The 26,457-nt window shown below is 40.2% G+C and overlaps 2 protein-coding genes across 3 annotated transcripts; both read left to right on the top strand.

Moving 5' to 3' along the window:
• Positions 1-235: 235 nt before the first annotated feature.
• TMEM139 (transmembrane protein 139) lies at positions 236-4,957 on the top strand. The gene is made up of 4 exons (XM_071814826.1): positions 236-609; positions 817-997; positions 2,019-2,327; positions 3,722-4,957. The coding sequence occupies exons 3-4, from the start codon at positions 2,080-2,082 to the stop codon at positions 4,224-4,226; spliced, it is 753 nt and encodes a 250-aa protein (XP_071670927.1). The 5' UTR covers positions 236-609; positions 817-997; positions 2,019-2,079; the 3' UTR covers positions 4,227-4,957.
• Positions 4,958-6,810: 1,853 nt separating this feature from the next.
• On the top strand, positions 6,811-25,343 carry CASP2 (caspase 2). Of its 2 annotated transcripts, none has more exons than XM_065849621.2 (11): positions 6,811-7,001; positions 7,276-7,426; positions 11,615-11,782; positions 12,910-12,985; positions 14,454-14,548; positions 16,043-16,219; positions 17,418-17,546; positions 18,007-18,097; positions 18,212-18,276; positions 22,404-22,553; positions 22,645-22,758. In XM_065849621.2, exons 2-10 carry the CDS (start codon positions 7,277-7,279, stop codon positions 22,527-22,529), a joined length of 1,077 nt encoding a protein of 358 aa, XP_065705693.2. In that variant the 5' UTR covers positions 6,811-7,001; position 7,276; the 3' UTR covers positions 22,530-22,553; positions 22,645-22,758. The 2 variants fall into 2 exon arrangements, with proteins under 2 accessions (XP_065705693.2, XP_065705683.2); XM_065849611.2 differs by lacking the exon at positions 18,212-18,276 and adding an exon at positions 23,367-25,343 and having other exon boundaries at positions 6,816-7,001; positions 22,645-22,754.
• Positions 25,344-26,457: the final 1,114 nt, after the last annotated feature.

Below are 26,457 nucleotides of genomic sequence, written 5' to 3'. Positions count from 1 at the left end.
TGGCCAATGCCCTTAATAACATGCTTTAACTTTTGGTGACCCCTGAAGTGATCAGACAGTTGGACTACATGATTGTTGTAGGTCCCTTCCAACTGAAATGGTCTCTCTTCTATTCTGGTGTGGTCTAGTTGAGTCTAGTCTAGGCTATTTTCAGACACACACTAAAGGTTCAGATGATAACAGACATCATGAAGTAATTTAGTACACATTCCATTGCTTATGAGTAGTCCTCATTGCCAGAAACATCAGGGAGTAAAAAGGATTTTAACCCAGCCCTCTGTTTTCTTTTTGTTTGTAAAATCCCCTTTGCAAAATAATAACCCATTGAACCATTGCCTCCTTTTTTCTTTTTCCTTGTAAAATAGAAGAGGACATAAAACAACATCTGACAAACAGCGCCCAATCAGGATAGGAAAATGTACGGATTTACACGCTACAGAACTCATAAATAGATTTATGTGTGGACCATGTGATGTGGGCTGGGCCAGCAGTCCATCCCGCTTTGTGAGGCAGAGATCAAGATTCCTCTGCTACGTGGGAAGGAGAACGTAATTTTCAGGGCAGAGTTTCTCTCCTTAAAGTAAAGCAGACCAAACAGATCTGACACAGGTAAGCACTCCCCCACTGCTCACTCCGCCCTCTTTCCTAACGAGTTTCCTGCTTTTGTGGGACAGACCTAGAACAGCAGCAAAAGAACAGAAGGTCTGTGATGGTCTAGAAATTGCTTTGGATTCAGAACCTGGAAAAATGAAGTTCTACTTTCCCACACAAAACTCGTTTGGTAGCTTCTGATATTCACTAGTTTCTGGCTTTTAGTTTCAAAAGAAGTCTTCAGTGCCTCCATACAAGAAAAAGAGAGGAAAAGAGAGTTTTTGCTGGTGTCCCATCCTCAGGTCAGAAGAGGAAGTAGCAGGCATGAAAGAGCTTGCATATTTTTCCTTCTGATGAAGAGAGAAGCTAAAACATGACTACTCCTACCTACCAAAACCTCTCTCTGGTAAGTATAAGCTGAAAAAGAACATGTTGATTTCTGTGGCATTTGTATATTAGTTTATACATTTACCTATTTTTTGCTGTAACTAGGGAAAGCATTTAGCGTGCAAAAGCACACAATGTAACGTAGAACTACTATGTAAAACTGTATATTTGTTTGGAGATGCATATTAATGAAAAATATGCCCATTGTCTTATGCTTTTTTTTTCTTCAAAGGGGTCTTCATCAAAACAGTGGGATATATGTAGTTTAGTGCAACACATGCAAGATGACTCCTTAATTATATTTCTTGAATGCCACAGATCTCTGGTATTCACTCCAGATTGACTGCACACAATGACAACTGTTGTCTCTTTTACAGAGACGGGGTTTGGAATGGGGCACAGGAGGTGCTCTCATGTTTGAGAATGGTGCAAAAGAGCACATCAACAGAAAAATCCTTATGTTATTGGCAAATATTCAAATACATGCCCACAATTTGCAAAAACAGACATCCCAGGTATATATAGAACCTAAAGTAATATTATTGCTGTAACGCTACACTGAAGTTAGACGCTCAATTTACTGGGGCAGACAGCCCCATCGATTAAGCTGGGATCTGAACTAGTATCTGAATGTTCATTATGCAACGTACAAATGTCATAGAATTTACCTTTATTCTGTGTTTCACTTTTGTAGTAATATCAAATCTGCATCCTAGACAATTCTAAATTTTATTAAGAAGATAGACCTTTTTAGATAAGCCTGACAGTAAGTGCTGATGGTCTATTTATGCATATTATGTCTTGCAGTTGTGTATCCCAGCATTCCCATTATTCAATATGCATTCACATAGGAAATTCTAGTACATTTACATTGGTGTGCATTTATGCAGAGATTTCCCAGGCTTATTATGCATGTGCATATCTGCATGTTCTCATGATGGCGTGTACTCGAGTAGGTATATTCTTATTTTGGTCACGATACTAAGAAAGTGTTTGTATGCTCATGTTTCATATTGAAAAAACTATTCTGTCTTCCACAGATGTCTGTCCCCTTAACTGCTCATCTGTTCTCAACTGTTCGCTACCACCACCTATACCACCATGTGGTTAGAAACACAGTGGAAGAACATTCGCCAAGCCTTGTTGCTTCTTTTCACTGCTACTCTTCTCATTGGGGTCACCATGCTGGCCATTACATCTAACATCAATCCAGTAGGCTATTTCTTCCTAGGAGTCGGGGGAGTGTGCCTGGTTGGGTATTTGCTGAGTGTGTTTGTCGAGTGTTACCTGAAGAATCATCGCCGACATAACACAAATGAGATATCTCCAAGCAGACAAAGCCAAGCAGGGTAAGCAGCAACCTGATAATTCTTTTTACTTTAATTCTCTCTCCCCAGATACAGCCATTTTACATATTGTTTTGCTGCTGTTCCCCTATGGCACTAAACACAGACTCCACTCCAAAAGATAAAAGGTCTTTTCAGGTTGCTTTCCTTCATTATTCAGGTGGAGGTTCCAAATGTCTATGCCATGCATGTTCTGTATCTTGCCCAAAATATATTTTCTTTCCCCCTAGGAACTGATCCACTAACAATTCCAAAGGTTAAACAGATCCAGGCCCAGTTTTATTTTAATTTGAGTTATCAAGTCTCGCCAAACAATGAGTCAGACAAGGAAAAAGAAAAAATGCTGAAGTAATACTGCATCTTAGCTGGGTTTAGCTTTATGAACTTTATCTCCAGAGCAACTGTTCCTTGGCGAACTTTTAAAAAGGAACTTGTAGCTAGGTGTGTTTCCAGTCTTAAAAAAACACAGCTTGACAATAATAAGCCCTGATTTTGAGAGGCTCTGAATACTCCCACGTCTCTTTGCCTTCATGTACATTTGCAGGTGTTCAGCATCACCTAATTTAACCCCAATTTGCCTACTGTAGTCAAAGAGTTTATTTGTATCTTTGCTTCCTTGTCTGTATAATCCAGATAATCATTATCCACATCCATAAATGACTTTAACTTCTCAAATACAGGTGTCGTGGAAGTGCAAAAAAATGTTATTATGTGTTTACTTTTAGAAAGAGTGCATAAAAAGAAGTCTACCTTGGGCTTTGCTAGCTTGGCGGCATACTAGAAGAAAATTAGAAAATTAGTATCTGTTTACAACCTAAAAAGGAAAATGTTTCTAAAGTAACATTTTTCTCTGCAGATATTCTTTTTAACACAGAACAGTTAATCCATGCTTAAACTGTACAAAAATACTTAATTTTCTCCACTACTTAAAAATAGATGAACATTGAGCTAAAGTATTAAAAAAGTAAGATCCTGTTTTATTCTGAGAAATAATTAGTAGTTAGTAATTCTTAGTAATACATTTTAGCTGGCAGGAGATTTTAAATGAGAGACAGGACCCTTTTGGGTCTCTTCCAATTTGAGATACTCTTTGATTCTATGATCAAGCTAAGCCTAGGACACTGAAAACCAGTGTTTTTTTTTTTTTCACTTGTTCTGAGGAGTGTGGGAAAATGGCCAGATGGTCCATTCTCTGGACCAGAAAGCAAGAAATTAAGTTGGCTGGACAAGTGAGCAGCAGAATATCACACAGAACAACACCACATGAGATATCCTCTCTCAGTCGTATATATTGATTATAGCATGGTCCCTATACTACATTATGCAGACTACCTGCCCCTGCATAAACTAAGCAGTAAAATAACCAGTAAAACTGCCATTCCTCTCTTTGTGCATAGGGTGAATGCTGCCTATGAAGCACCCACCTATGAGGAAGTGATGACTATGTCAGCTCCAGCAATATGGACAATTACATCCAATCCAAGCTTAGTGCCCTCACCACTGAATGAGCCTCCTCCTTACAACGTTGCTATTGAATCATCTGCCCAAGAAGATATCATGGTGGAGGCTCTCAGGGTGTCAGTGCCAACAGGCACAAGGGGGTCATCTGAGACGGACATAGGTTCCAGGATGCAGTTGCAGCTGGTGCTGCCCCCAAGGCTGCAACGGTTTGTTTCAGACATCCATGAAGTAAAAGGTACTGAACAAAGGTTTGAGCCACTGGAGCCACTCACTCCACCACCAGCTTATGAGAGTGCCATTAACAATGATGTCTTTGAAGATACTTTCCAGCCCTCCATATTATCATTAATTTCACCTTCCACGAATGAAGAACCAAACCCTCACCCCAATACAGGGTGCTCCTGGAGAGAAGGTGAAAGTGCTGGTATTTTTCATGCCTGAAACTGTAAAAGTCTGTCTCACCATTATTCAAACCAGAGCTGAACTACAGACAAAGCTTCCGATCTCACTAGAACCTTTTTGCACGAAATATAAATCGGTGTAATACCACAATGCTTTGTCTAGGCAGATCTGTAAAAATACTGTGAGAAAGTTTTGTTACATACAGCAACAATTCTCAAACTGGAGATACACCTTTGTGAGGGAGGAGAGTAAATCATGAGAAGAGACAAGGTTTCCAAATGACCTCTGAAGAAGGTCTGTAGGATGCAGTGAGGAGAAACTACCTTCGAAAGAGAAGCAATAGAAACTGCGCTGAGTAGATTCGGCCTGTGTGTTACAAACAGCAGCATTGCTGAGAGCTGTGTGATCATCAGCCACCCTAGAATTCTGACTGAGAGACTGAGGCTGTAATTCCCCATGTTGCTGTTTTGCAGGAACACAAATTTACGGCCTGTGCTATTTGTTGCTATCCCTCTGCTGCATCTGCTCCATGTCCTTGGCTGTGCTGCCATGGAGTGTGGCTGAGGGTGGCTGTCCTCATCTGGGACCCAGCACCACCCGATATCTGTCACTTGGCATTGCAAAACTGATGGCAAGCACAGCACCGTGAAACTACTGCTGTTGTTCACACAGTTATCATCCCACACAGCCTGCAATGGTGGGCAAGAGGGACAAAATACCAGTTTTACTCCTGCAAGAGAGTCTGGCAGTAGGATACATATACATATACATATACATATACATATACATATACATATACATATACATATACATATACATATACATATACATATACATATACATATACACATACACATACACATATATGTATCCTTCGCTAGGACCACCAGTCTTAGCAGCTCTACAGGAGGGTGTATTACTTGGCTGTACTACAGCCCCAACCAGATCACTTGAGATATTTCATTGTCATCATGGCAAACATTTGCACAGAAAGGTCAATGCTCCTCTAGCTCTCCATAATGACATCATGCATGGAGGCTTCTCTCTGGACTCTGGAAAGTGCCAGTCTGACAGCAGTGGACACAGCTATAGCGGAGAGCACCTAAAGATAGCAGTCCCAAAACACACATGGTTTGCATCATGACAGCTCTAGGTTGCATCCAGGTTATAGCTCTCACTAATCAGTGATGCTGTGTGGTCTTTTAAAAGGGTGAGTTAAACTGATGGGCCCTGCAGCATTAAAGTGGTCTGCAGTATGCAAATAAACATTTGCGGTGGGTGAATTTCCAAATCAAAACAAACAAACAAAAAATGGTGGTCCAAATCTCCTGTGAAGGAGAGGAGTAATCATAACAGCCTTGTCTCATACAATTACATCATTTTTTATTCATGTGAAGAACCATCAAACCATACCCTAGAAGCAAATAAATTATTTCTTATTGTTTGATTCTTTATACTTCAAAGAAAAAAAAATACTTTTACTGTTGTTTCTAAATAAACGGGACCGCATTAAAAATACCTAGTGTCATTGTTCATTTTTCCTCCCCAAAGAAACACTCCACAAAGCCATGCTTTTGCTTGTGTTCTGTGCATTTGAAGATCTTGTCTTAGAAAAAGGAGAGGAGTTCCATTTCTAAATCTACAGCTGAATCACTTTAATATCATTAATGATGAAGCAGCTAAGATACCTGTTGTAAAAGTACTATGAGAGACAAATTTGCTGATAGAGGCAGTGTGATTTTTTGAAAGCCACTTATTTCTTGCATCTTCCTTCTGTAGCTGCAAACATGAAAGAATAAGCTACAACAAAAAGTAGCACAGGTCTTCCACACAGAAACAGAAATGGAGTCTAAACTGGGCAACCCAGGACCTTTCTGAGTGCAACGAATTGCCAGGAGTTAGGAGGAAATTCCGGTGATCTGCACAGAAAAGCTAGCCAAAAAACCCTAATATATATATATAATATAATAATAATTAAAAAAAATATATATAATGTCACCGATTGTGATCAGTAGGATTTTGGTTTTAGCATCTATAAAGGTTATTCAAGCTTCTGGACTTGTTTTAGCATGTGAAACTCCTGTGCACCAAGGGACAACCGTCTGAAGCTTTGCATGCCAAGAGCTGTAAATTTGCTTCTGCTTAAAAAGGATGCTCACTTACTTTTCCCTTCATATTTCACGTGTACTGTGCATGCCCTATGTGCGCTCCTTCTTCCCTTTCAATTACTTCACTTGTGCCCTTCTTTGATTTTAGCTGAAACGTATGTCAACAAAACATACATAACAAAAACTCTAAAAATAATATTAAAAAAAAAAAAAAAATCCCAGAACCGGTGTGCTTGCAAGCAAAGCTGCATACCCCTGAATTCTACGTGTACGCAGAGCCCCTCCCATTCCTTTACGAGCAAGCCAACAATCCCGCGCCCGCCACACCTCCTGCCCCTTGGCCCCTGCACTGCACCGCGCCGACCCATGTGCGGCGGGAAGGCGGGGCGGGGCGGGGCCAGCACGCACTGACGGGCCGCGGGAGATGCCCCGCCCCGGGGGCAGAGGCCAGGCAGGAAGATACGCAAAACGTTTTCCGCGCTGCGAGCTCGCCCCGCCCAGCACCCGCCTCGAAGCAGGGGCGACTGCGCATGCGCGCAAGCGCGCCGGTGTGGGTGGTGTCCGACGCTTGTGTTGTTCAGCTTTCGGAAAGGGAGGGGCTGCGGCTTCGGGCCTCTGCCGCGTAACTGGTGGAAGCGGGTCTGGCGGTTTGAATCGCTGGGGCCGTCGGGAAGAAACGCGGGCGCGCGCGGCGTAGTAGCGAGGGGTGAGTGGCAGGACGAGCGTGCGCTGCGCGGGCTGTTTGGCGGGAACTGGTCCTGGGAGCGCGTATAGCGGCCTGCATCGGCCTGCCGCCATCGGGCCCTTGCGGCCCTCCTTCTCTGCCTATCGCCGACCAGGCGGGTGGTGGAGGCCCCTCTGCGCGTTGTGAGGCGACGGCAGCCCGCAGAGTCGGTCTGCTTCCTCTTGAGCAGGAAGTTGGGAAGGGTAAAGTTGGTGCTCGCTGTTGAGTCGGGCTTTGTTCTACTCTCTCCTGCCAGCATGCTGGTTGCCTGCGGCATGCAGCGATGTCACCAGGAAGCTCTAAAGAAGAACCGGGTGATGCTGGCAAAGCAGCTGGTTTTGAAAGAATTGATGGAGCACATGATAGAGAAAGACATCATCACCACGGAGATGATGGAAATGATACAGGTATGCAGGTTATACTCAGCTGTACCATGAATTTTATTCCTAGTTAAGGTGAGTGTTGTTCTTGGCAGTGGCAACACAGTGAAACTCATCTGTTTGTTACCAGCATTTTTTAATGTGACTGTTTGGAGAACATACCAAGCAATATGGAGTTTGCTTGCAACACACAGGGTAACTGTAAACTGCTTTTGGCATTATGGGTTTTGTCGGAGATTTATGAAATTGTTGGCTTGTGTGCTAGTATGTAGTTGCAGCATGCTGTGCTTCAAAAGTCAGGTGGTATCCTCCAGTCTTTTGTTGTCATTTTGTTGTCATTTGTCAAAGTAGGAATAATACCTACTTCCAGAATAATACTGTGAAAGTAAGTGAAGCAACATATTGTAAACTAGCTTGTTGTGGCACTTATCCACCTTTTACTGAAAGAATTTGTATTTCAAATATGTCTGTGTAGATTGCCTGGAGAACCTTACAGGATCCAGGACTCTCACTCTCAAACAAAAATGCTGTTCACAGGCTTTTGTTACTCATCCTGAGCAGTGGGTACTATGAGAAGTAGTTAGAAATAGCTTGGGATTGCTCCCAAAGGTATGGTAGTGCACTGAAGACTGCAGAATGGAGATATGGCTCTTCAAAAAGAAAGCAAACTGGAAAGGTAATTACTGAAGATGCACTTCAAATGCATCTCAAGACTCAAATAAGCAAGCAAGGGTCTTTTTAGTCCCTTAGTAAGGTTGATGGTCCTGTCATAAGAACAGATGCTGGGCACTAGTGCAGCAGGTATGAACCTGAGACTGATAAGATTTTTGAAAGCAACAAGGAAATAACTTCTTGATTAATTTTGACTTGTGTGTGCCAAAGATAATGTGAAATTCCTCATGGGACCTGTCAAGGATACTTGCGCTAAGTTGTAGAGACACAGGCAGTTTTACCTGAAATAGCTCCAATCCCTAGTGGAAAAGGACAAAGGTACAGGAAGACAGTGAAAGTCAGAGAAGGAATCAAGAACTTTTTTTACTGGTTTTGGCTGGAATAGAGTTGATTTCTTCATAGTAGCTTGTATGGGGCTGTTTTGGATTTGTCATGAAAACTGTGTGGATAACACAGGGATGTTTTAGTTACTACTTGCACACTGTCAAGGTGCACAAGAAGTTGGGAGGGGACACAGCTGAAACGGCTGACCCCAACTGACCAAAAGGATATCCCAAACCATATGGCATCATGCTCAGCAATAAAGGCTGGGGGAAGAAAAAGAGGGGACATTTGGAGTTATGGTGGTTTTGTATTCCCAAGTAACCGTTATGCATGATGGAGCCTGGTTTTCCTGGAGATGGCTGAACATGTACCTGCCCATGGGAAGTAATGAATGAACTCCTTGCTCTGTTTTACGTGTGTGCACAGCTTTTGCTTTATCTATTAAACCATCTTTACATCGTCCTGCAATTTTTTTCAGTTTTACCCTGGACTGAGAGGCTCTGTGGTCCCAGTCCCATTTCAGACTCTGTAAGGTTTCAAAATTATTCCAAGAGTGAGATTAAAACACAAACGAGGTCAGATGCCACTAAACAACCTATCTTATTTTTACGTCTAAAGCTAGAATGACAGAGTAAGTGGGAGGCAATTAGGAGGAAAGTTAAGCAAGTGATAGTTACCGCCAGGGATCCACCAGGGATCTGTCATCCATTGGGTAGCTCTCAGGTTTCAGGCCCTGGTAGTGCTGGCAGTTTGCAGGTCTCGAGTCCTGGTGGCGCAGTGAGTTCACAGGTCTCAGGTTGTGCTGATATCAGAGTCCACGTCCCAGTAGTGCTGGCAGCGCTTGGGTCTCAGGTCTGCTGGTCTCAGGTTACAGGTTTTGGTCCTGGTGGTGGATGGCCAGTTTTAACCTGGGTGTTTTATGGCAGTTGGTGGCAGGTGTTGCCTGAGCACACTGCAGGCCTTGTCCCAGATGTTGGTGGCTGATACTGCTAGAGTTTTGCTTGAGCTTTACACAAGCTTCAAGCATTCTTTGAGTTTTAGCAGTTCACAGCGATCATGCGTTTTCTGCTTTAACTCACTGAATTTAAGCATTTACAGCAGGCCAAATTAAACAAGCAGTGTAAGCAAGCATTCTTCTGTAACAAGCAGGCCTTAAGCCCATTATTTTAGCAAACAAGCTTTGAGACAATAATTCACAATATCTCAGCCTTCCACACTTAGGCTGTGTGTTAAGAACCACCGTCTCTCACACTCACACCACATGCTAAGAGGCATCATCTCTTATAGAAGCCCACTGGGGTTAAATAAGGACGCTGATGAAATACAAGTGGTTAATAGGGATGTTGAGTTGCTGGCCTGAAGTTAGTCACAAAAAGGGGAGGGAGGGAAAGAAAAGGAGAGTTTAAATTGGGTAATTAAGAAAGATACCAAAAAAAATGAGATTTTTAAAAAATTATACACACTTTTAAGAAAGAATAATGAAAAAAATGTGTTTACTGTATAGTGGAGATGATGTAAATATAATTAAGTAGACGAAGGCCCAGATGAGAGGGATTTCAAACAGAGCAAAAATCGTAGTGGAAAGCAAGTGGGACAGTGGATACATATGTTTTTACAATGAAGTAAAAAATCTGCTTCATTAATGCCTTCTTGTCAGAGCATCAGGTATTCTTCCAGAGCTCTGGGATGTACCTTCAAAATAGCAGGTATGACAGCAAGAGCTTTCTCTTGTTTTTTAAACAAGGTGAATGCTCTGTCAAATAATCAAAGGCTATCAGATGGTGTAGATACTGAGATCTAAATGCTCTTTGTTGATACCAGTGTATGGAGCTGGTTATCTTTTATGAACTAATGGAGAAGTGTTACCAGGAGAAAGGGCAAAGTATTTTCATACTTCTGGAAAGGCACAGGTGAGATATTTCTTTATGCACTTCCAGTCAACAGTGTTCTGAAAGTTGAGGTTTCCATGGATATAGGAAAGGGTACTTGCGTTGTCAAGGTGAAAAGGCCATTTATGAGGAGGCTGAAAGAAGGTGGCTTGTTTACTATAGCAAATGGAGACTGATTTATAGAAAGAAGTTTGATAAATAAGGGAAAGGACAGGAGAACAGTGAAGTCAAGGGACATTGTTGATACAAAAATAAAGGCTACTAGTCAGTCGTGAATGAACATATATCTGAAATTTCAGAATAGGTTCATAAGTATTGGATCAACAAAATTTTGCAATAGCCTTCCAATGTGATGGGACAAAAGCCAAACTATTTTTAACACCAAGCTTGATACATTTTGTAAAGGAAACCAAATCATGTAAAATGTTCTGTACCAGAGGATTTACACATCTGACTCAATGCTTTTTTTCTCATTTTCCTGTGATCGCTAACATAGTCTTAGTCTTTGGTTCTGTGTAACTCAGCCTTTCATATCCACGAGAAGGAGAGATCTTGGAGCTAAGTGGTAATTAAAAATATATAGGATGAATTCCGTGGAGTTTACAGAATTTTTATTTGATACCTAGTGTTTTAATACATGATGTTTTGGTGTGTTTTAGATTTCACAGGGAAGGCTGTCATTGTATAAATTAGACAATTTGTTGGCAAGTGTCCTGTTAATATTCTAAAAATTAGAACTCCCTGAGAATCTTTTACAGATATATACATTTCATTTTGATTGTTACTTTTTCGCATACACTACTGTATATTGTTTCATTGATCTAAATGTTACAGTCTATACGTATGTAGCATCTTTTCAGAATTCACTCCATAAAATAAGTAATTTACTGAAACCTTTCTTAGGCTTTATGTTATTTGTGCATGAGACAATAAACCATTGGGCAGTACCTTTCTTAGGCTTTATGTTATTTGTGCATGAGACAATAAACCATTGGGCAGTAGCGGAAACATTTTCTGGACTTTGTGCATTTAGTCGGGGGAAATAGATACTGTTTGAACAGTAACTGGAAGTAAAAGTTTAGAGAGAAGAGGGTATATTACTCTGATAGTGTGTGAATTGTTGGCTTGCTATATTGTCATATACTCTCCCATTGTGCTAATAGGAAAAGATGAGTGGGAAAAGCTACAAAAATGTATCTAGTACAGCTGAGCATAGTGATGAAACATTTACATGAAGGAAAAAAGTTGAGTTGTTCTGAAGTTTCATTCAATATTGATTGCATTGATGTGCTAAATTTGTGTGCATTTTTTTTTTTTCCTCTGGGTCTAGGCCAAGTCAGGGAGCTTCAGCCAAAATGTGGAATTCCTCAATTTGCTCCCCAAGAGAGGCCCTAATGCCTTCACAGCCTTCTGCGAAGCTCTACGTGAAACCAAACAACAGCATCTGGAGGCAATGATCTTGAAGACAACATCCAACCTAAGCAATGGGATTGCAAGGGTACAACAGTTTTAAAAAAATAAAATGGATATACTGCATTTCAGATTGGGTTTGTGCACTAAGTGATCTTTTTCAAATGGGAAGAAAAAAATAATTGTTTACAATGGACAGGATGAGTTTTTGTTGCAAATTGGAACTTACAGTAGTCTTAGTAAAAGCAGAGGGGAAGAAATTTGGGAACAAGAGAATTTTTACAGAGAATCACTGGATGGTAGAGGTTGGAAGAGACCTCAGGAAGTCATGTGGCGCAACTCCCCTGCTCAAGCAGGGTCATCTTAAGGAAATTGGCAAGAATCACATCCATATGACTTCTGAATATTTCCAAGGATGCATCCTCATGGATTCATCCATGGAGGATGAATATCTCCATGGGTAACCTCCTCCAGTACTTGGTCACCCTCACAGAGAAAAACCATTTCCTGACGTTCAGAGGGAGCCTCCTGTGTTTCAGTTTGTGCCCTTTGCTTCTTATCCTGCTACTGGGCCTGGCTCTGTCCTCTTTTCACCCAGGTGTTTATATAGAGATTCCCGTATATAAGATCCCCCTGAGCCTTCTCTTCTGTAGTCTGAACAGTCCCAACCAAAACTCCCCTGGCTGCACCTCAGCGAGAATGAGATCGGGACCTGAAACCCCAACTCCTTAAATCTGAAGCATGACGCTAATGGCATGAAATATTCTTATTGATCAGTCTGGATGGCAGTCAAGCTCTGCCGCATCCATGCCCCCCTTCCTTGATATCTCACAGTTGTGGGCAGAGCACTCAGAATATCCTTGGCTCTCAGATCAGAGCAATTAAGAACATTATCTCTGTGCTGGAGTGTTATCTTCTTGTTCTCAAATTAAGTCCAAATAATGACTGTGCTAGCTATGAAAAAGAAAGGTTTGTAACTGCATGAAGAAAATTAAGTCATTTTCAGTCAGACCTGCACACATTGACAGAAATGGTGCTGCTGTCCTGGCATGATGTTCCATTTGGATGTGAATGATAATGCTCTTTTTAAAGTCATGTATTGGCATATGTAAGTACATGTATCTTTGTTCCATGATACCTACAGACTTCTACTGTAGTAAAAAAAATAGCTGGTTTATGCTTCTCTTTTTCATGGATTTGTTGGTTATCTTGTAGCTTGAATGCTGTTCTGGATCAAATCTTCCGTTCTCTACCAGTGAATCCTGTAATTCAAAGAGACCATACAGGATTGGTGAGTCACACATGACATTGTGAATACTTGATTGGCTATCTAGTTGGTTGCTTCTAATTTCTCTAATATTCAATTTATAAGCTTGCTACAGCTTTGTTCGTCCCAGGAATACAGACTCAACAGTGAACTGACTGTATTCTGATGAGCTACAGGAGGCAGAATTAGGCTAGAAAATGAAAGTGAAATAGCATATTGAAAGAGAGAATCCAGTCAGTTTCTAGTCAGCTTCATTTATTCATACAGGAATTTTTGTTGCCCAAAAAATACATCAGTAAAATTGGATATTTTCAAAGATTTTCTTCTTTCTTAAAATTTGTAGTAGAGTTTAATTGAACTGGAGCTGTGTAAAGGTCATGATTTTGGCCAGAATTTCTTAACTTAGTCTTCCTTCTTAGCAAATAAATTTAAGTACATGGCCTTATTTATATTACATGGGCCCAACACAGATTTCTGTAGCTTTTGTTAAGTGCAGCAAATTAGCTTTTCTTTAGCAAGCATCTGTGACTTAGATCAGGGAACTAGTTCTTGGGATGGATCTTCCTGCCAGTCTTTATTTTGCCTCTGGTAATTCCTGAAGCACTCATGTTCTGTAATCATAGGTTTAACTGTATGCTGGTTAGTAGGAGTGCTCTCTCTGGTGTTAAAGAACAAGTATCTAGATTTTGAAGGCCTTTTTTATCTTTTTTATTTTTTATTTAGGTGCGAACGTTTTAGGTTTGGGTAGGTTTGGGTTGTTCTGGGTTTTAGAACATGCGTTCTCTAACCAGGAGAGCCATGTCTCAGAAGGTGAAAAAATATTTCAAAGGAAATAATGAATGTCATAAGCTCCTTTTCTTCAGGACAGGGCAGTAAGTGTTTGTCTGCAAATGACGAGTAGTTGATTATCATTCCCCATATCTGCTGTTATCCAGAGGGAAGGGTTATTCAGAGGCAGATGAACAAAAAAGGGTGTTGCACTTTATGTAAGTTAGAAACATCTAGTTTGATTGCTTATGCATGTGTTCAGCAAAAAATAAATAATTGTTTCCAGTGATCATGGGAGGCATTAATGAAAGGAAAAGCATTATTCTATTTGAATATTTCTAGCAATGGTTTGTCAACCTAACTGTGAAAGGAATAACATACTGTTCAAAATGACAGAAAGCACTCGTCTCTAATTTTAGATGAGAATTCTGCTTTCATAGTCTAGAACTAAATTTACTAGGCTTTAGGTAAGGCTAACTCACATATAAGACAAAAAAAAGTTGCCAATTAAAATAATAAAAAATAAGCATGTAATTCCAGTACTTTTGATTTTTTTTCTGCTATATTTCATTCTATGATGAAGAAGAATTTTTAGAGGTGTTAATAGTATACTACAGGAATATGCCTAAGACCATATACTTCAGAGTTTGCCAGTTACTACCTTAATGCAGAGGCTTTGTAGCCGGAATTTTTTTTATTGTTACTGATACGTTTATTTGCGCAGAACCAATGGAACATTCCTTGGATAATGGAGATGGTCCCCTGATTCCTTCAGTGAAGCACTGCACTCCTGAATTTTATCATAATCATCAGCACTTGGTAAGTAGTTGACAGAGAAAATCTCCTTAACATGTGAAAAATATGAAGTGTTTGTATATATCAGTGGAGCACATGCTACTTAAAACTGAGCCAAAATGCATGCTGCATTAGAATCAAGATCAGTGGTGTGCTGTCTGTGTAAGTAAAAGATGTTACCAGTGTTGTTTGATTTGATGTAGTTCTCATTTGCAAGTGTCAAGAAATTCTCAGAAGTTCTGTAACTCTATACAAATCTCTGTCTCTGGTTTTTGTTCATGAAGAGCTTTGTGAAATGTCTTCCGTTCTGTTGCTCTGTCTAGGCTATCAGTATTATTGTGTCTTATTTGTCTGCATCCTCATCTCCTTCAGTGTGATGACACACCTTCCGAATGACTGTAATATACTAGAACTGTGTTTCAAATAGTAGTCACAGTCTTGGCTGTTGTAATTGCTACCGGTACCTGGAAGAGTATCTCCTTAGGTTCAAGAAAAAGATCAGGATTCTGTGCTGGGTAGCACTGGTTAGAATAGCCTGAATTTCTAATCTTCTGCAGCATTTGAAGTTATGTAGGTAGACTAATTACTTTTTGTTTATTCTGTTTGTAAAGCATAGCTCCTGTTGGAGTGGGCTTAAAGGAAAAGGAAAAAAATCCTTTCTTGTATACTTTATGAGGGTCACACAATGTGCTAATGCTGAACGCTCAGTCACAGGCTCTATGTACAGCAAAACAGATATTTTGTTTTAGCTGTCTATTGGAGAGATCTAATTAGGCAGCATCAGTGTGAGTTTGACTTGGCTCCTTTTACATCTATGCTTGGATACACCCTATTTGATATGCTCCTTTGGCGTTAAATTTCACTTCCAATTTACAGCAGTGTTAGTAAGTGATTTGTTGCTGTTAGAGTGGGAGAGGCAGAGAGAGAACTTAATTTGAAGACACCCCTCTTAAACTAGTTCTTTCCCTGTTAACCTTTTTTTGCCAGATGGATAACTTTTGGGATCAGTGACTGACAGTCCTTTGCTGTTAAAATTGCACTCATGCTATTTTACATCTGTGTTCCCAGCAGCAATTAAGAAATGTTAGCTAGGTTTTACATAGTGTTGTCCTAAGGCCTTTGTTGGGGATGATGGAAATATGTGTGGCCATGTTGGGGTGAGAGTGGGGAAAGGGAAAAAAGTTAGCAAGACCTTATTCGCAGTTTGAAATGTATGAGCTCTGTTTTAAAATAAGTAAGGCAAGCTAGTATAGTTTCTTAATAATAGTGTTGTAGGATCATCAGTTGTGAAGACTTGCAAATGCACTTAGTTGTCTTTTGCACCCTTTGCAATTCAAACATCTGTCTTATTTATTAAAAAACACAAGTAAACAAAACCAAACAACCTCTAAAAATTTGACCTCAAGAAATCCTGCACATCGTATATCAAACTGATACGTAGGGATTACTGTTCTAGTCTAACACTGTTATTTCCTTGTGTAGTCTGAAGTTACCTATTTAAAATCTTCTTCTTCTCAGGCATATAAACTGATATCCGAGCCTCGGGGCTTGGCACTTATTCTCAGCAATGTCCATTTCAGCAGTGAGAAGGACTTGGAGTATCGTGCAGGGGGGGATGTGGACTGTACTTCCCTGGAGATGCTTTTCAAGAATCTTGGGTATCAAGTGACTGTCTTTCGTGATCTAACTGCACAGGTAAGGGGGATGGATCATAGTACTTCACAACCAGTACAACTGAGTTTGTAACTGTTCCATAAACATCTTAAGATGTTTTCTTGGATATAACTAAGCTTAAACAGGAGGATGTGAATGGTCACTTAGGAATGAAAAATAAGGCTAAATGGGATGATGTCTACTTGCATTCTGACAAGTATGAAGAAGCTTGGAAGGCAGAGGACTTGCAATAGAAAGTAGAATCACAGAGAACCACAAGAGATACTGCTCTAGTCTGAACTCTTGTAGTACAATACAAGGGGCAAGAATTTCTTGACCACACGTGGCATGTGTGTTAAAACCACAAATGAATAAATCTCCAGTTTAGATAGGTTTTTTCTGGTATTCTGCTGTCCTAAAAGTTAAACTTTGCAAATATTTGACGTAGACTTTGCAAGTGCAAGTGATAGTTTTTGTGTCCTTTCACTGATGGAGTCATTTGCTATCCTGTTTATCAGTCTCCCAGTATCTATTCAGCTAAGTTCCACTCTTTCAGTCTTTGCTTTGCTCAAGTAGTGACTGTGCTTCACTTTGGGAAATTGGTAATGTTCCATGACTGACTGAATCAAGCCACTGTTTTTCTCTATGAATGGCGATTGCTGCCTTGTCCAGCCTCATTTGTTCTTATTCCTTTTAAATCCATATGAAAACAAGTGGTATAGAACCTGTTAAAGCATGTTTTATTCAAGAAGGCAGCTTTTTGCAACATTAATAATAGGACATTTGCACCTGCCATGTTGTCAGAGTTTCTAAAGCTTTCCACTTGTAAATTGCTGTTGTGTTTTGATCACTAGTGTTTGGAGTACAAGTACAACTGATAAGTTGCTCTGGTGTCTCAGCCAGACTTAAGTGTTAGTGTAAAATCTCTATATAATATGAGTTGGTTTCTTCTGTATTGAATCCATATGTACCAACTCAGATACTTGCTGTATCCCCCTACTGGGCGGTATAGAAATGTAGATATCCTAAGTGAACGGTACTTCGTGATGTTATGCTTAGGACTGAATATTACATGAAAGAACAAGAACATTTTGCTGTTGTTTTCATGGAACATGTCCTGTAAATTTGATGTATGTAAGGCTTATTTCATAACAGGAGGACCATTTGTGTTTTTCCCTGTGTATTGACCCTGTTTCCCTGTGCAAGTCTGGAAAGCATTAAACTTTTTTTTCTCTTCTAGGAGATGCAGAATGCATTGGAGAGATTCTCTAAACTACCAGATCATCAAGATGTGGATTCATGTATTGTAGCTCTACTTTCCCACGGTGTAGAGGGTGGGGCTTATGGCAGTGATGGCAAACTACTACAGGTATATTGCTTTGTCCTCATGTGTTGTGGGTTTTCTTTTGGAAGGTAACAATGGAAAGAGGGGAAGAAAAGTTTTTTTTAAAAAAAAGAAAGTGAAGTGATGGGAGACTGAGGATGTACATTTTTTAAGATGGCAAAAATAAGGGCTTGTGGGAAGGAGGGGGCAGGAGGCTGTCCATGAGAGGTCTGTAAGATAAAGAATGACATAGAAATAGGGCAAGTGGGGGAAGTTATTTAATTCTCTTTTTCCTGTACAAGTATGAGGTAGAGTGCTTGAACTCTGACTAGTAGGAGCTAGGGGTGAGGGTGGGAAAGGGATGTGTTTGTCACACAGTGAGTTTGAAGGTAAAGGAGAAAATACCAAGATTAGTGAGGTAATAGCCAAAATGAAGGGAAGCAAGGTGAGACTAGGTGTGTCTCATAGAAGGCTGCAGTGAAGATTATTTACTGTCTTCTCTCAGTTGCAGGAGGCTTTCCGTCTCTTTGATAATGCAAACTGTCCAAATCTCCAGAATAAGCCCAAGATGTTCTTTATTCAAGCTTGCCGGGGAGGTGAGTGCCCAAATACTAAAGGCCATGTATTTGACATGCCATTGAGTCTCATTTTACACACATACACACCCTCACATTCAACTTGCTGTCAACTCTCCTCTTTGCTTCTCTCAGGTGTAAGTGGGACTCATATTCACCTCCATCTGCCCTGCTGCTGCTGCTACTGCATCTGTTGCTCTGTAAGTGTCTTTTGCTCTGCATGAGGTGTGTGCATTGACTTGCAGACCCCAGAGCACCTTAGTGATACAAAGCTCTATCATATCCCACTAGTATATTGAGGCTTTTTCTTGCTATGCCTGCAGTAGGGGGAGTGGGGCATATGGTGCATTAAATTGCAGCACAGCATGGAGTGGTACACTAGCACTGGAGTCTTGTCTGAGGTCCTGTCTTTTTCTTGGTCCTGAATGTGTTGTGTCTCATGTGTTGTCTCTCAAGCTATCAGAGTTGGCTCCAGGTTGTGTTGTTTTTTTTTTTTTCCTTTATCCCGCTAAATGACTTTTCCTTACACCTGTTGTAGAAACAGAATTCTTTTCTTGTTTCTCCTGGGTTGAGTCTTTTCCCATCCCTTCTCTTGTAACTATGTCTGTAACTACCTACCTTTCAGATCTACTAATGACCAGTTTTTTCCATAAAGTGTCTGGCCTTTGAGGTTGCTGGGAAACTGCAGATACTTCGAAGTGAAGTTCTGTCTTAGAAAGCTTTGTTTTTTCCCTTGTGATAAAGAAATGTTTCTAGCGTTTATGCTTTCCCCCCTTTTCCCTTGTTCTTTCCAACCGTCTCCCTTCTTTTTCATTTTTACCTGAGCTTTATAGTTTGTCCTCTAGCCAAGAAAATGTTTCATTCATTTGTTATCTACTTGTGTGTAATTCCAATGCAGAGAAAAATCTGAAGCGTACCTGAAATATTCTGAGTATCAAAAATATTTGATCCATCTAAGCATTTGGAAATATTGTAATGTGCATGTTTACAATATAAATTTAATATGATTGCTTTCCTTTACATTATTGAGCCTTTAGATACTCTTGAACAAATGTGAGTACACAAACTCATAACAGTCTGGAAATAGGTGTAATAACCCAGAATTGGCAGCTGACATAATTAGGTAATTAGGTTTGTTTGACTGTAATGTTACCAAAATGGGTCTGTTCACATCAACAAATCAGGCTTGCCCTTCTGATTCCCAAAAAGGTTTCAATTAAGAAAGCTATGCAAAATGCTTCAGAATTGGAAGGGATAGTGCAATAGGCAAAGGATTGAGACTTGAGCAACTGAAAGGGAAAAATCTATTCAGTTAAAAAAAAATAAGTCATAGAAAATAGGGTTGATTTGGGAAGGATCTTAAAGATCATCTGGTTCCAATGCCCCTGCCATGGGCAGGGACACCTTCCACTAGGCCAGGTTGCTCAAAGCACCATCCAACTTGTCCTTGGACACTTCCATGGATGGGGCATCCACAGCGTCTCTGGGCAAGTCCTTCCAGTGCCTTACCACTGTCATACTGAAGCATTTCTTTAATCTACATCTCCCCTCTTTCAGTTTAAAGCTATTACCTTTTGTCCTATCACTTGTTCTATCCCACCTCTTGCAAAAAGTCCCTCTCTAGCTGTCTTGTAGGCCTCCTTCAGGTACTGGGAGGCTTCTATAAGATTTACCCAGAGCCTTCTCTTCTCCAGGCTGAACAACCCCAACTCTCTAAGCCTGTTTTCATAGGAGAGGTGTTCCACTCCTCTGATCATCTTCATGGCTCCACTCTGGACTCATTCCAATAGCTCCATGTCCCTCTTATCTTGGATGCCCCAGAGCTGGAGTCAGTATTCCAGATGGGGTGTTGTTAGAGCAGAGTAGAGGGGGAGAATCACCTCCCCTGACCTGTTGATCATGCTTCTTTTTATGCAGCTGAAGATATGGTTGGCTTTCTGGGCTGCAGGGGTACATTGCTGGATCATGTTAAGCTTCTCATTAACCAGCTCCCCCAAGTCCTTCTCCTCAGGGCTGCTCTCAGTCAGTTTTCTGCTCACACTGTACTTGTGCTTGGGTTTGCCCCAACCCATTTGCAGGACCTCACACTTGGCCTTGTAGAGCTGAAAAAGCATAAATTTGTCTTTTTTAATGTCTCTTTTAAACCTTGAGTAGTAGTTGAAGCGGAAAGCTACTTACAGTGTAATTGAGCTGCCAACAGAATATGTGTACCTTTTCATGTTAGCATTCAAATGTTAGACTAGCCAATACATTTTCTTTTAAAGTAGCATTTAAAAGACTGTATAAATAGTGTGGACAACTTGAGATTTGTAATCAATCTCTTCAGGCATGCAAGGTAGCTGGAAACAGTTGAAACAAAATGAGAAATGCATAGGTTATTCTTTTTCTCTAAGTTTATGTGGTAAAGCTTTTCTATCTTCTATTAATGACACATTAAAAATGTAGACAAAGAAGAGTTGGTACGGTCCACTTAATTTCCAAAGGGCCTTTGGCAGGAGTCTACTAAAGAATCGAAGTAGTCCACCTGCTGCCCATGGATCAAAAACCAGAGACAACAGAGAGCAATAGGAAAAGAAAAATAGTCAGTTTTCACTAGGACACAAAATGAGACTTTGAAGCTGTGTTTGATATAGTAGTTGATCCAGAAAAGTGGAGAACTGTGGTAAATAATGACAAATAGGTAGTCAGACATTATTTAAATCAATTGAGAAAAGAGTGATCTGGAAACCTCAGTAAAATTTAAGAGGCTGGATCAAACTGAGTGGCAGTTATTGGTGATATAAATTAGAGCTTAAGTATACAGAGGGATATTTTGATAGAATTAGTGCTCTACACATTTTTGTTTTGTTGGTAGGTTGACTAGAGTGGTGTTTGAAGACATGCATGAGGAAGGCATCTAATTCTGAAGCTTTAATTAAAAAGGTTTTGACTTTATATATTATGGGATGATAACAGTGTGAATAATTTAGCTTGACTGTAAAGTTACCTGAGTTTTATCTGAAATAACAGACACTGTGAACAGTACTCTAAATTTTTAAAAAGATACAGAACTAAAAGATTTTGGAGAAGTGCGATAAAAGTAATTTTACAAGTGTGGTTAAAAAAGGAAAAAATTGCATTGCTACCTGAAACAGATGGAAGTACCCATGAAATTTTGAGCTATGGAGCCTTAATTATAGGCCTGTCAGACAATTGTACCTCTCCCACTGCCACTTTCATTTTTGGATGAGAATAACAACATTGCTGACTTATGAAGTGACCATTTCCTGTGTATAATTATGAGATGCCACCAGTGCCACTGCCTGTGAAAGTGTTAGAAATCCAAATGCATTTCTTAGACACAACCTAGCAACAAAAACCTAGAGCCGTCATAACAGGAAGGCCTCTGAAGGGGATGCTTATGCCTCCAAAGACTAGAATCTGATCCATGCTGTTAAGGAAGTAAGTAAAACAGTAGCTTGTCATCTTGCAACAAAAGAACAAAAGGGCAAAATCAGGTAGAAATCCTGTAAAATGTAGTTATATTTTTCATACAACATAGCTAGACTATTAAGCTATTGCCATTAAGCAGTTAGTCTAAATTACAGTGGCAACTCTGCATCATGTAAACAACAAATAGAGAACATCTCTACCTGTCATAATACATACTACCAAGGACATTAAATGTTCTATAGGTTTTAAACCAGTCTTCATGTACTCATATTTGGGGTCAAATTATTTTGTTTGTTACTATTGCGCAATTTATGCTTTTAATTAAAACAAGTGGGATTTTAGTCAGCATTTAGAACTAAGTGAGATACTTCGGTCTGTTTTTTCTTGATGACTTAGAGGTACACCTTAGCAGCAAAAATGATAGCTCTCACTCAGTTCTGCAATAAATACATTGTTAGCATTGCAAACTAGACTAGACATTTTTGAACATTTCTATGATTCCTGAAGATGGAGGCCAGAAACTTTTAGGGCTAGGCATCAAATCCTTCCGTACATGGTGAAGAACTATCAGAAGCTTAATTGCTTTCTGATTATCCCATGACATGCATAGGAAAGGAGAGGGGAAAAACAAAATCAGTCATGATGCAGACTAACAGTCACATTAGGCTGAGCAGGTTCAGTACTTGTTGGTATCTGCATTAGTTTCTGCAGAACTTTCAGATGAGTTTAAATAACAGCTGAAAAAGCTTAAAGTTCATGGTTCGTTGAAAAGCTTTCTGCATGACAGCAATTGTGGCATTACTGACCAGAGCTCAAAACTAAGGAACCACAGGAAAACTACATGCAGTAATTCAGGATGATTTTTTTTTTTTCTACCCCCTCCCCTTGCCTCCAGATAAGACAGACCGGGGAGTGGATCAAAGAGATGGGAAAGAATGGTCAGATTCCCCAGGCTGTGAGGAGAGTGATGCAAACAAGGAAGAAAATCTCAAGCTGCGCCTGCCTACATGCTCTGATATGATCTGTGGATATGCTTGTCTGAAAGGTACTGGAGAGAGGCCCTAATAGTCAGGGCATAAGGAGGTTTTATATGTCTGTTATCCCCAGAAACTTGATAATACATGTTTTCTTCTCAGGCACTGCGGCAATGCGAAACACCAAGCGTGGATCCTGGTATATTGAGGCTCTCACCTCTGTGTTTGCAGAAGATTCCCGAGACACTCATGTGGCTGACATGTTGGTGAAGGTGAGCTGGAGCATCTTTGCTCTCCCATACTTACCTGGTTTCTGAAGTGCCTTCCAGTGCTTCAAATTGCTTGCATTTATCTACTATTAAAGCAGTTGTTCTTGCCTTGCTTGTTGCAAAAATGTTACTTCTTTCCCTGTTTTTACATATATATATATATATCTATATACAGTTCCACAGCACTTTAACCGAAGTGAAAATGTTGTTTCTTTTACTCCTTCCATTTCCTTGTGTGATTTCATGGTGAATTTGTGAGGATTAGTCTGGCTTGCCAAGAGTTACTTTTCTTCTATAGAAATAATGTTTTTTTTCCAAGTAGATTCATTCCCTGAACTGGCTCACCACATAGCTGCACAAGCACTTGCACTCACATAAGATTAAGAAAATGGGCAAGAGGGAGTGAAGACAGCTGTGTGACCACAACAACTTGAGCTGCTGTGGAACTGAACCCTAGTTCTTTATCCTTATAATTTAGAAAGACAATATATAGGGCACTACTTAATAAGTTAAACAGAATAATTTGTGAATGCAGAAAGCAATGACATTTTTCTTACTTCTGTCTTCTTAATCCTTCCAGTCAATTTTTTTTTTTTTTTTCAATCTCATATCTAGGTGAATAGGCAAATCAAGCAACGAGAAGGTTATGCCCCAGGCACAGAATTTCACCGCTGCAAGGAAATGTCAGAATATTGTAGCACACTCTGTCGGGACCTTTACCTGTATCCTGGCTATCAAGCAGGAAAATAGCCTGCCAGCTCTGTTGGAAGAGAGATACTGCCAAAGCTGAACTTTGAGTATGGATGTCGAATTTTCATTCTTATGGACTGTGACATCAGATGCTCAAGCAACGAATGCTTGTTTATACCTGGCCAGTCCAATTCTTGATGTCTCTTTCTAAAATAATCTGGCAGCTCTCTTTGTAATCTGATACAGTTCAGGGTTTAAAATTCCAATATCCTCACTCATTCCACATGTATAGACATTGAGGATCAGCACTGGAACTGGGAAGAAGTGGGAACATCCTTTGGAAGGAGACATAAGGACATCAGTAAGCTAAGTGAATGTGAAAAGGCAAACAGACTATTCACAGAATTTTTTAAATGTTAAGCCTTTCTGAAAGGAAAATTATTTATAAAATACTACTTACCTTATGCTTGTATTTAAAATTTTTTTAATACTCTCTGCCTGATTCTTCAGTCAGGACAGCCAGCTCCTGTGCACGTTAGGAAAGGGCTCCTTTATGAAGGAGAATCCTTCCCCCATCTAAAATGGAAGGTTATATTGAGTACTTGACACTTTCCTATCAATTTCAATCACTTAAAAGTCTCTTTTTGCACATTCCTTCTGTAGCCAGGTTAAGAGAACTACAAGACATCCCAGGTTATCAGGAAACAAACAGAGATCCAGAATTTCTCATGTAGGCAAATAAGCCTTCATGAACTACCCTAGAAATAGTTTTGAATCTAGAAATTCTAGATTAGCTTCCTTTAGTCCCAAGACTGAACAACTGCATAGAATATTACATTTGAGGAATTTGTTTGCCATTGTATCTGTGTGTCCCAACAGGCATAGCATTCAATCCACCAGCTTCTCAGGAGTCTACAAATTGCTCTGTACAACTGAATCCCTGAAACCCTTCAGCCTTGTACAAAAGGATCTTTTGTCTTTTGTTTAATTAACAAAAATATTCAAGGCAGCTCTTTACAGTCTAAGTGTGTTGCTTGGATTATTTATCACTGCAGTTTGTTTCCCTTTTAAATGAAGAGTTTCATATTATTACCATGTTAGGTGAGTTTTCTTTCTCAGCCATGATCATTTAAAGCTAGCTAATGTTGTTTGCAAAGTGTCATTTCAATTGGTCAATAAGAAATGTTGCGGCATAATCAGTCACTTCTTTTGAATATTTTCTGCACAGCCTCTTCATGTTGTAATCTGTTTCTTGCTTGTGTCCAGGAGATGGAAATTTTTCTCTTTTTGTGGTAGAGCCTGAACCCTGGTATACTGGGTTATATATGGACTACAGGCTGTTCACTTGAGTCTCAATCTTCTCCATTTTGTAGCAGTAAGTTGGTATAGTTTCTGGCTTACTCTTTTTATGTAAGTGTGGCTTTTAAAACCTTTTTTTCAGCATAAATTATGAATAGGAAGCACAAAGGGATATGGAGGGAGACTGGAAAATCAGGCATGAGCTTTTTTTATTGTCCTGCCTAGGAAAATGAAGGCTGTGTTTCGTCCAGCTGACAAAGGTGCATTGTTAACACACATCTTGAACTTCTCTTAGACACAACATATGATAAACAGAACAAGGATCATACTTGCCAATTGGTGCCTTACTCTGAAGTTTGAAATACCATTTTAAGGGCTATTGTACCTCCCTGGAGTATAACCACTTTCTTCATGAGTGCTCCCTCTTTGAAATGGTGCAATATTTTACAGATACATATATTGATGAAGCAGTCCACCATGATGGATAAGATTTCTGTAGGATTGCATCAAGTTGCATTATCACTGCCAATTTTGTATATACCTATTGTATACTTGTATTTTACTGCCTTGAGGTGTCAAAATAAAGAATTTTTGTTTGATTGATCTGTGCAGTATCTTCAATTTGGAGAGTTATACCTCTGTGCAGAAATGTAACTTCTATATAAAGAGAATTCTGCATAATTTCTAGAGAGGATCTCCCAGAGATGCTTTTGAACTTTCAGCCAAAAGCCTGCTACTTGCTAGCTGCAACTGGTATGGGCTGCTTGTCAATTTTGATAACACCTGCACTAAGCTAAATACATTTTTAATAAATATGAAGCAGAACTATCAATTAGGCAGCCAATGTTGTGTTTCAGAACAGAAGATATTTAGATTGAGAGAACTGTGGCCTTGGTGCTCTTGAAATATTTGCTGCCAAAAGGAAGGGTTTCTGAGTCGTGGAGGGAGGAGGGGCCCACAAAGAAGGTGAAGATCCCAGCTGGAGGAAAGTTCCTGGAAGTAGTGGAAGATCTGGGAGATCAGAGAGCTGCGTGGAAACAAATGTCAGGGAATGTCCAGAGGCTTTGACCTGTAATGCCCAAGACTGGTAACTATGAGGGGCTGTGCAGCACAAAACCAACACAACTTGCTGTTCCAGTTTAACAACCAGCAATGACCACAGAATCATCTTGGTTGGAAGAGACCCTCAAGATCACCAAGTCCAATCACAAACAGTGGCATTAAACCATGTCCCTAAGAACCTTATCTACGTGCCTTTAGACACCTCCAGGGATGGTGACTCCACCGCTTCCCTGGGCAGCCTGTTCCAATGCCCGACAACCCTTTCTGTGAAGAAATTTTTCCTAATATCCAATCGGAACCTTCCCTGGTGCAACTTGAGGCCATTTCCTCTCATCCTATCACTTCCTACTTGGGAGAAAAGACCAACACCCTCCATGCCACAACCTACTTTCAGATAATTGTAGAAAGTGATAAGGTCTCCCCTTGGCTGACTTTTATCTGGGCTAAACAATCCCAGTTCACTCAGCTGCTTCTCATACGACTTGTGCTCCAGACACTTCACCAGCTTTGTTACCCTTCTCTGAACTCTCTCCAGCACCTCAGTGTCTTTCTTGTAGTGAGGGGCCCAAAACCGAACTTGGGGACCCCCATAACCCTGGGCTGGAGAGTCATGGCTGCAAGAACAATAAACACCCAATCAATCTGGAACTTGTAT

This window comes from Patagioenas fasciata, chromosome 1 (genome assembly GCF_037038585.1).
Source record: "Patagioenas fasciata isolate bPatFas1 chromosome 1, bPatFas1.hap1, whole genome shotgun sequence".
NCBI classification, from domain to species: domain Eukaryota; kingdom Metazoa; phylum Chordata; class Aves; order Columbiformes; family Columbidae; genus Patagioenas; species Patagioenas fasciata.
This window is presented reverse-complemented; position numbering and strand designations above follow the sequence as displayed.

Bases quoted from the DNA above. Each gene is read 5' to 3' on its own strand.
- TMEM139 (XM_071814826.1), top strand. From the start codon at position 2,080: ATGTGGTTAGAAACACAGTGGAAGAACATTCGCCAAGCCTTGTTGCTT. The intron at 2,328-3,721 runs GTAAGCAGCAAC...CTTTGTGCATAG, and splicing joins AGCAGACAAAGCCAAGCAGG to GGTGAATGCTGCCTATGAAG.
- CASP2 (XM_065849611.2), top strand. From the start codon at position 7,277: ATGCTGGTTGCCTGCGGCATGCAGCGATGTCACCAGGAAGCTCTAAAG. The intron at 11,783-12,909 runs GTACAACAGTTT...GTTATCTTGTAG, and splicing joins TAAGCAATGGGATTGCAAGG to CTTGAATGCTGTTCTGGATC. The intron at 18,098-22,403 runs GTGAGTGCCCAA...CCTTGCCTCCAG, and splicing joins TATTCAAGCTTGCCGGGGAG to ATAAGACAGACCGGGGAGTG.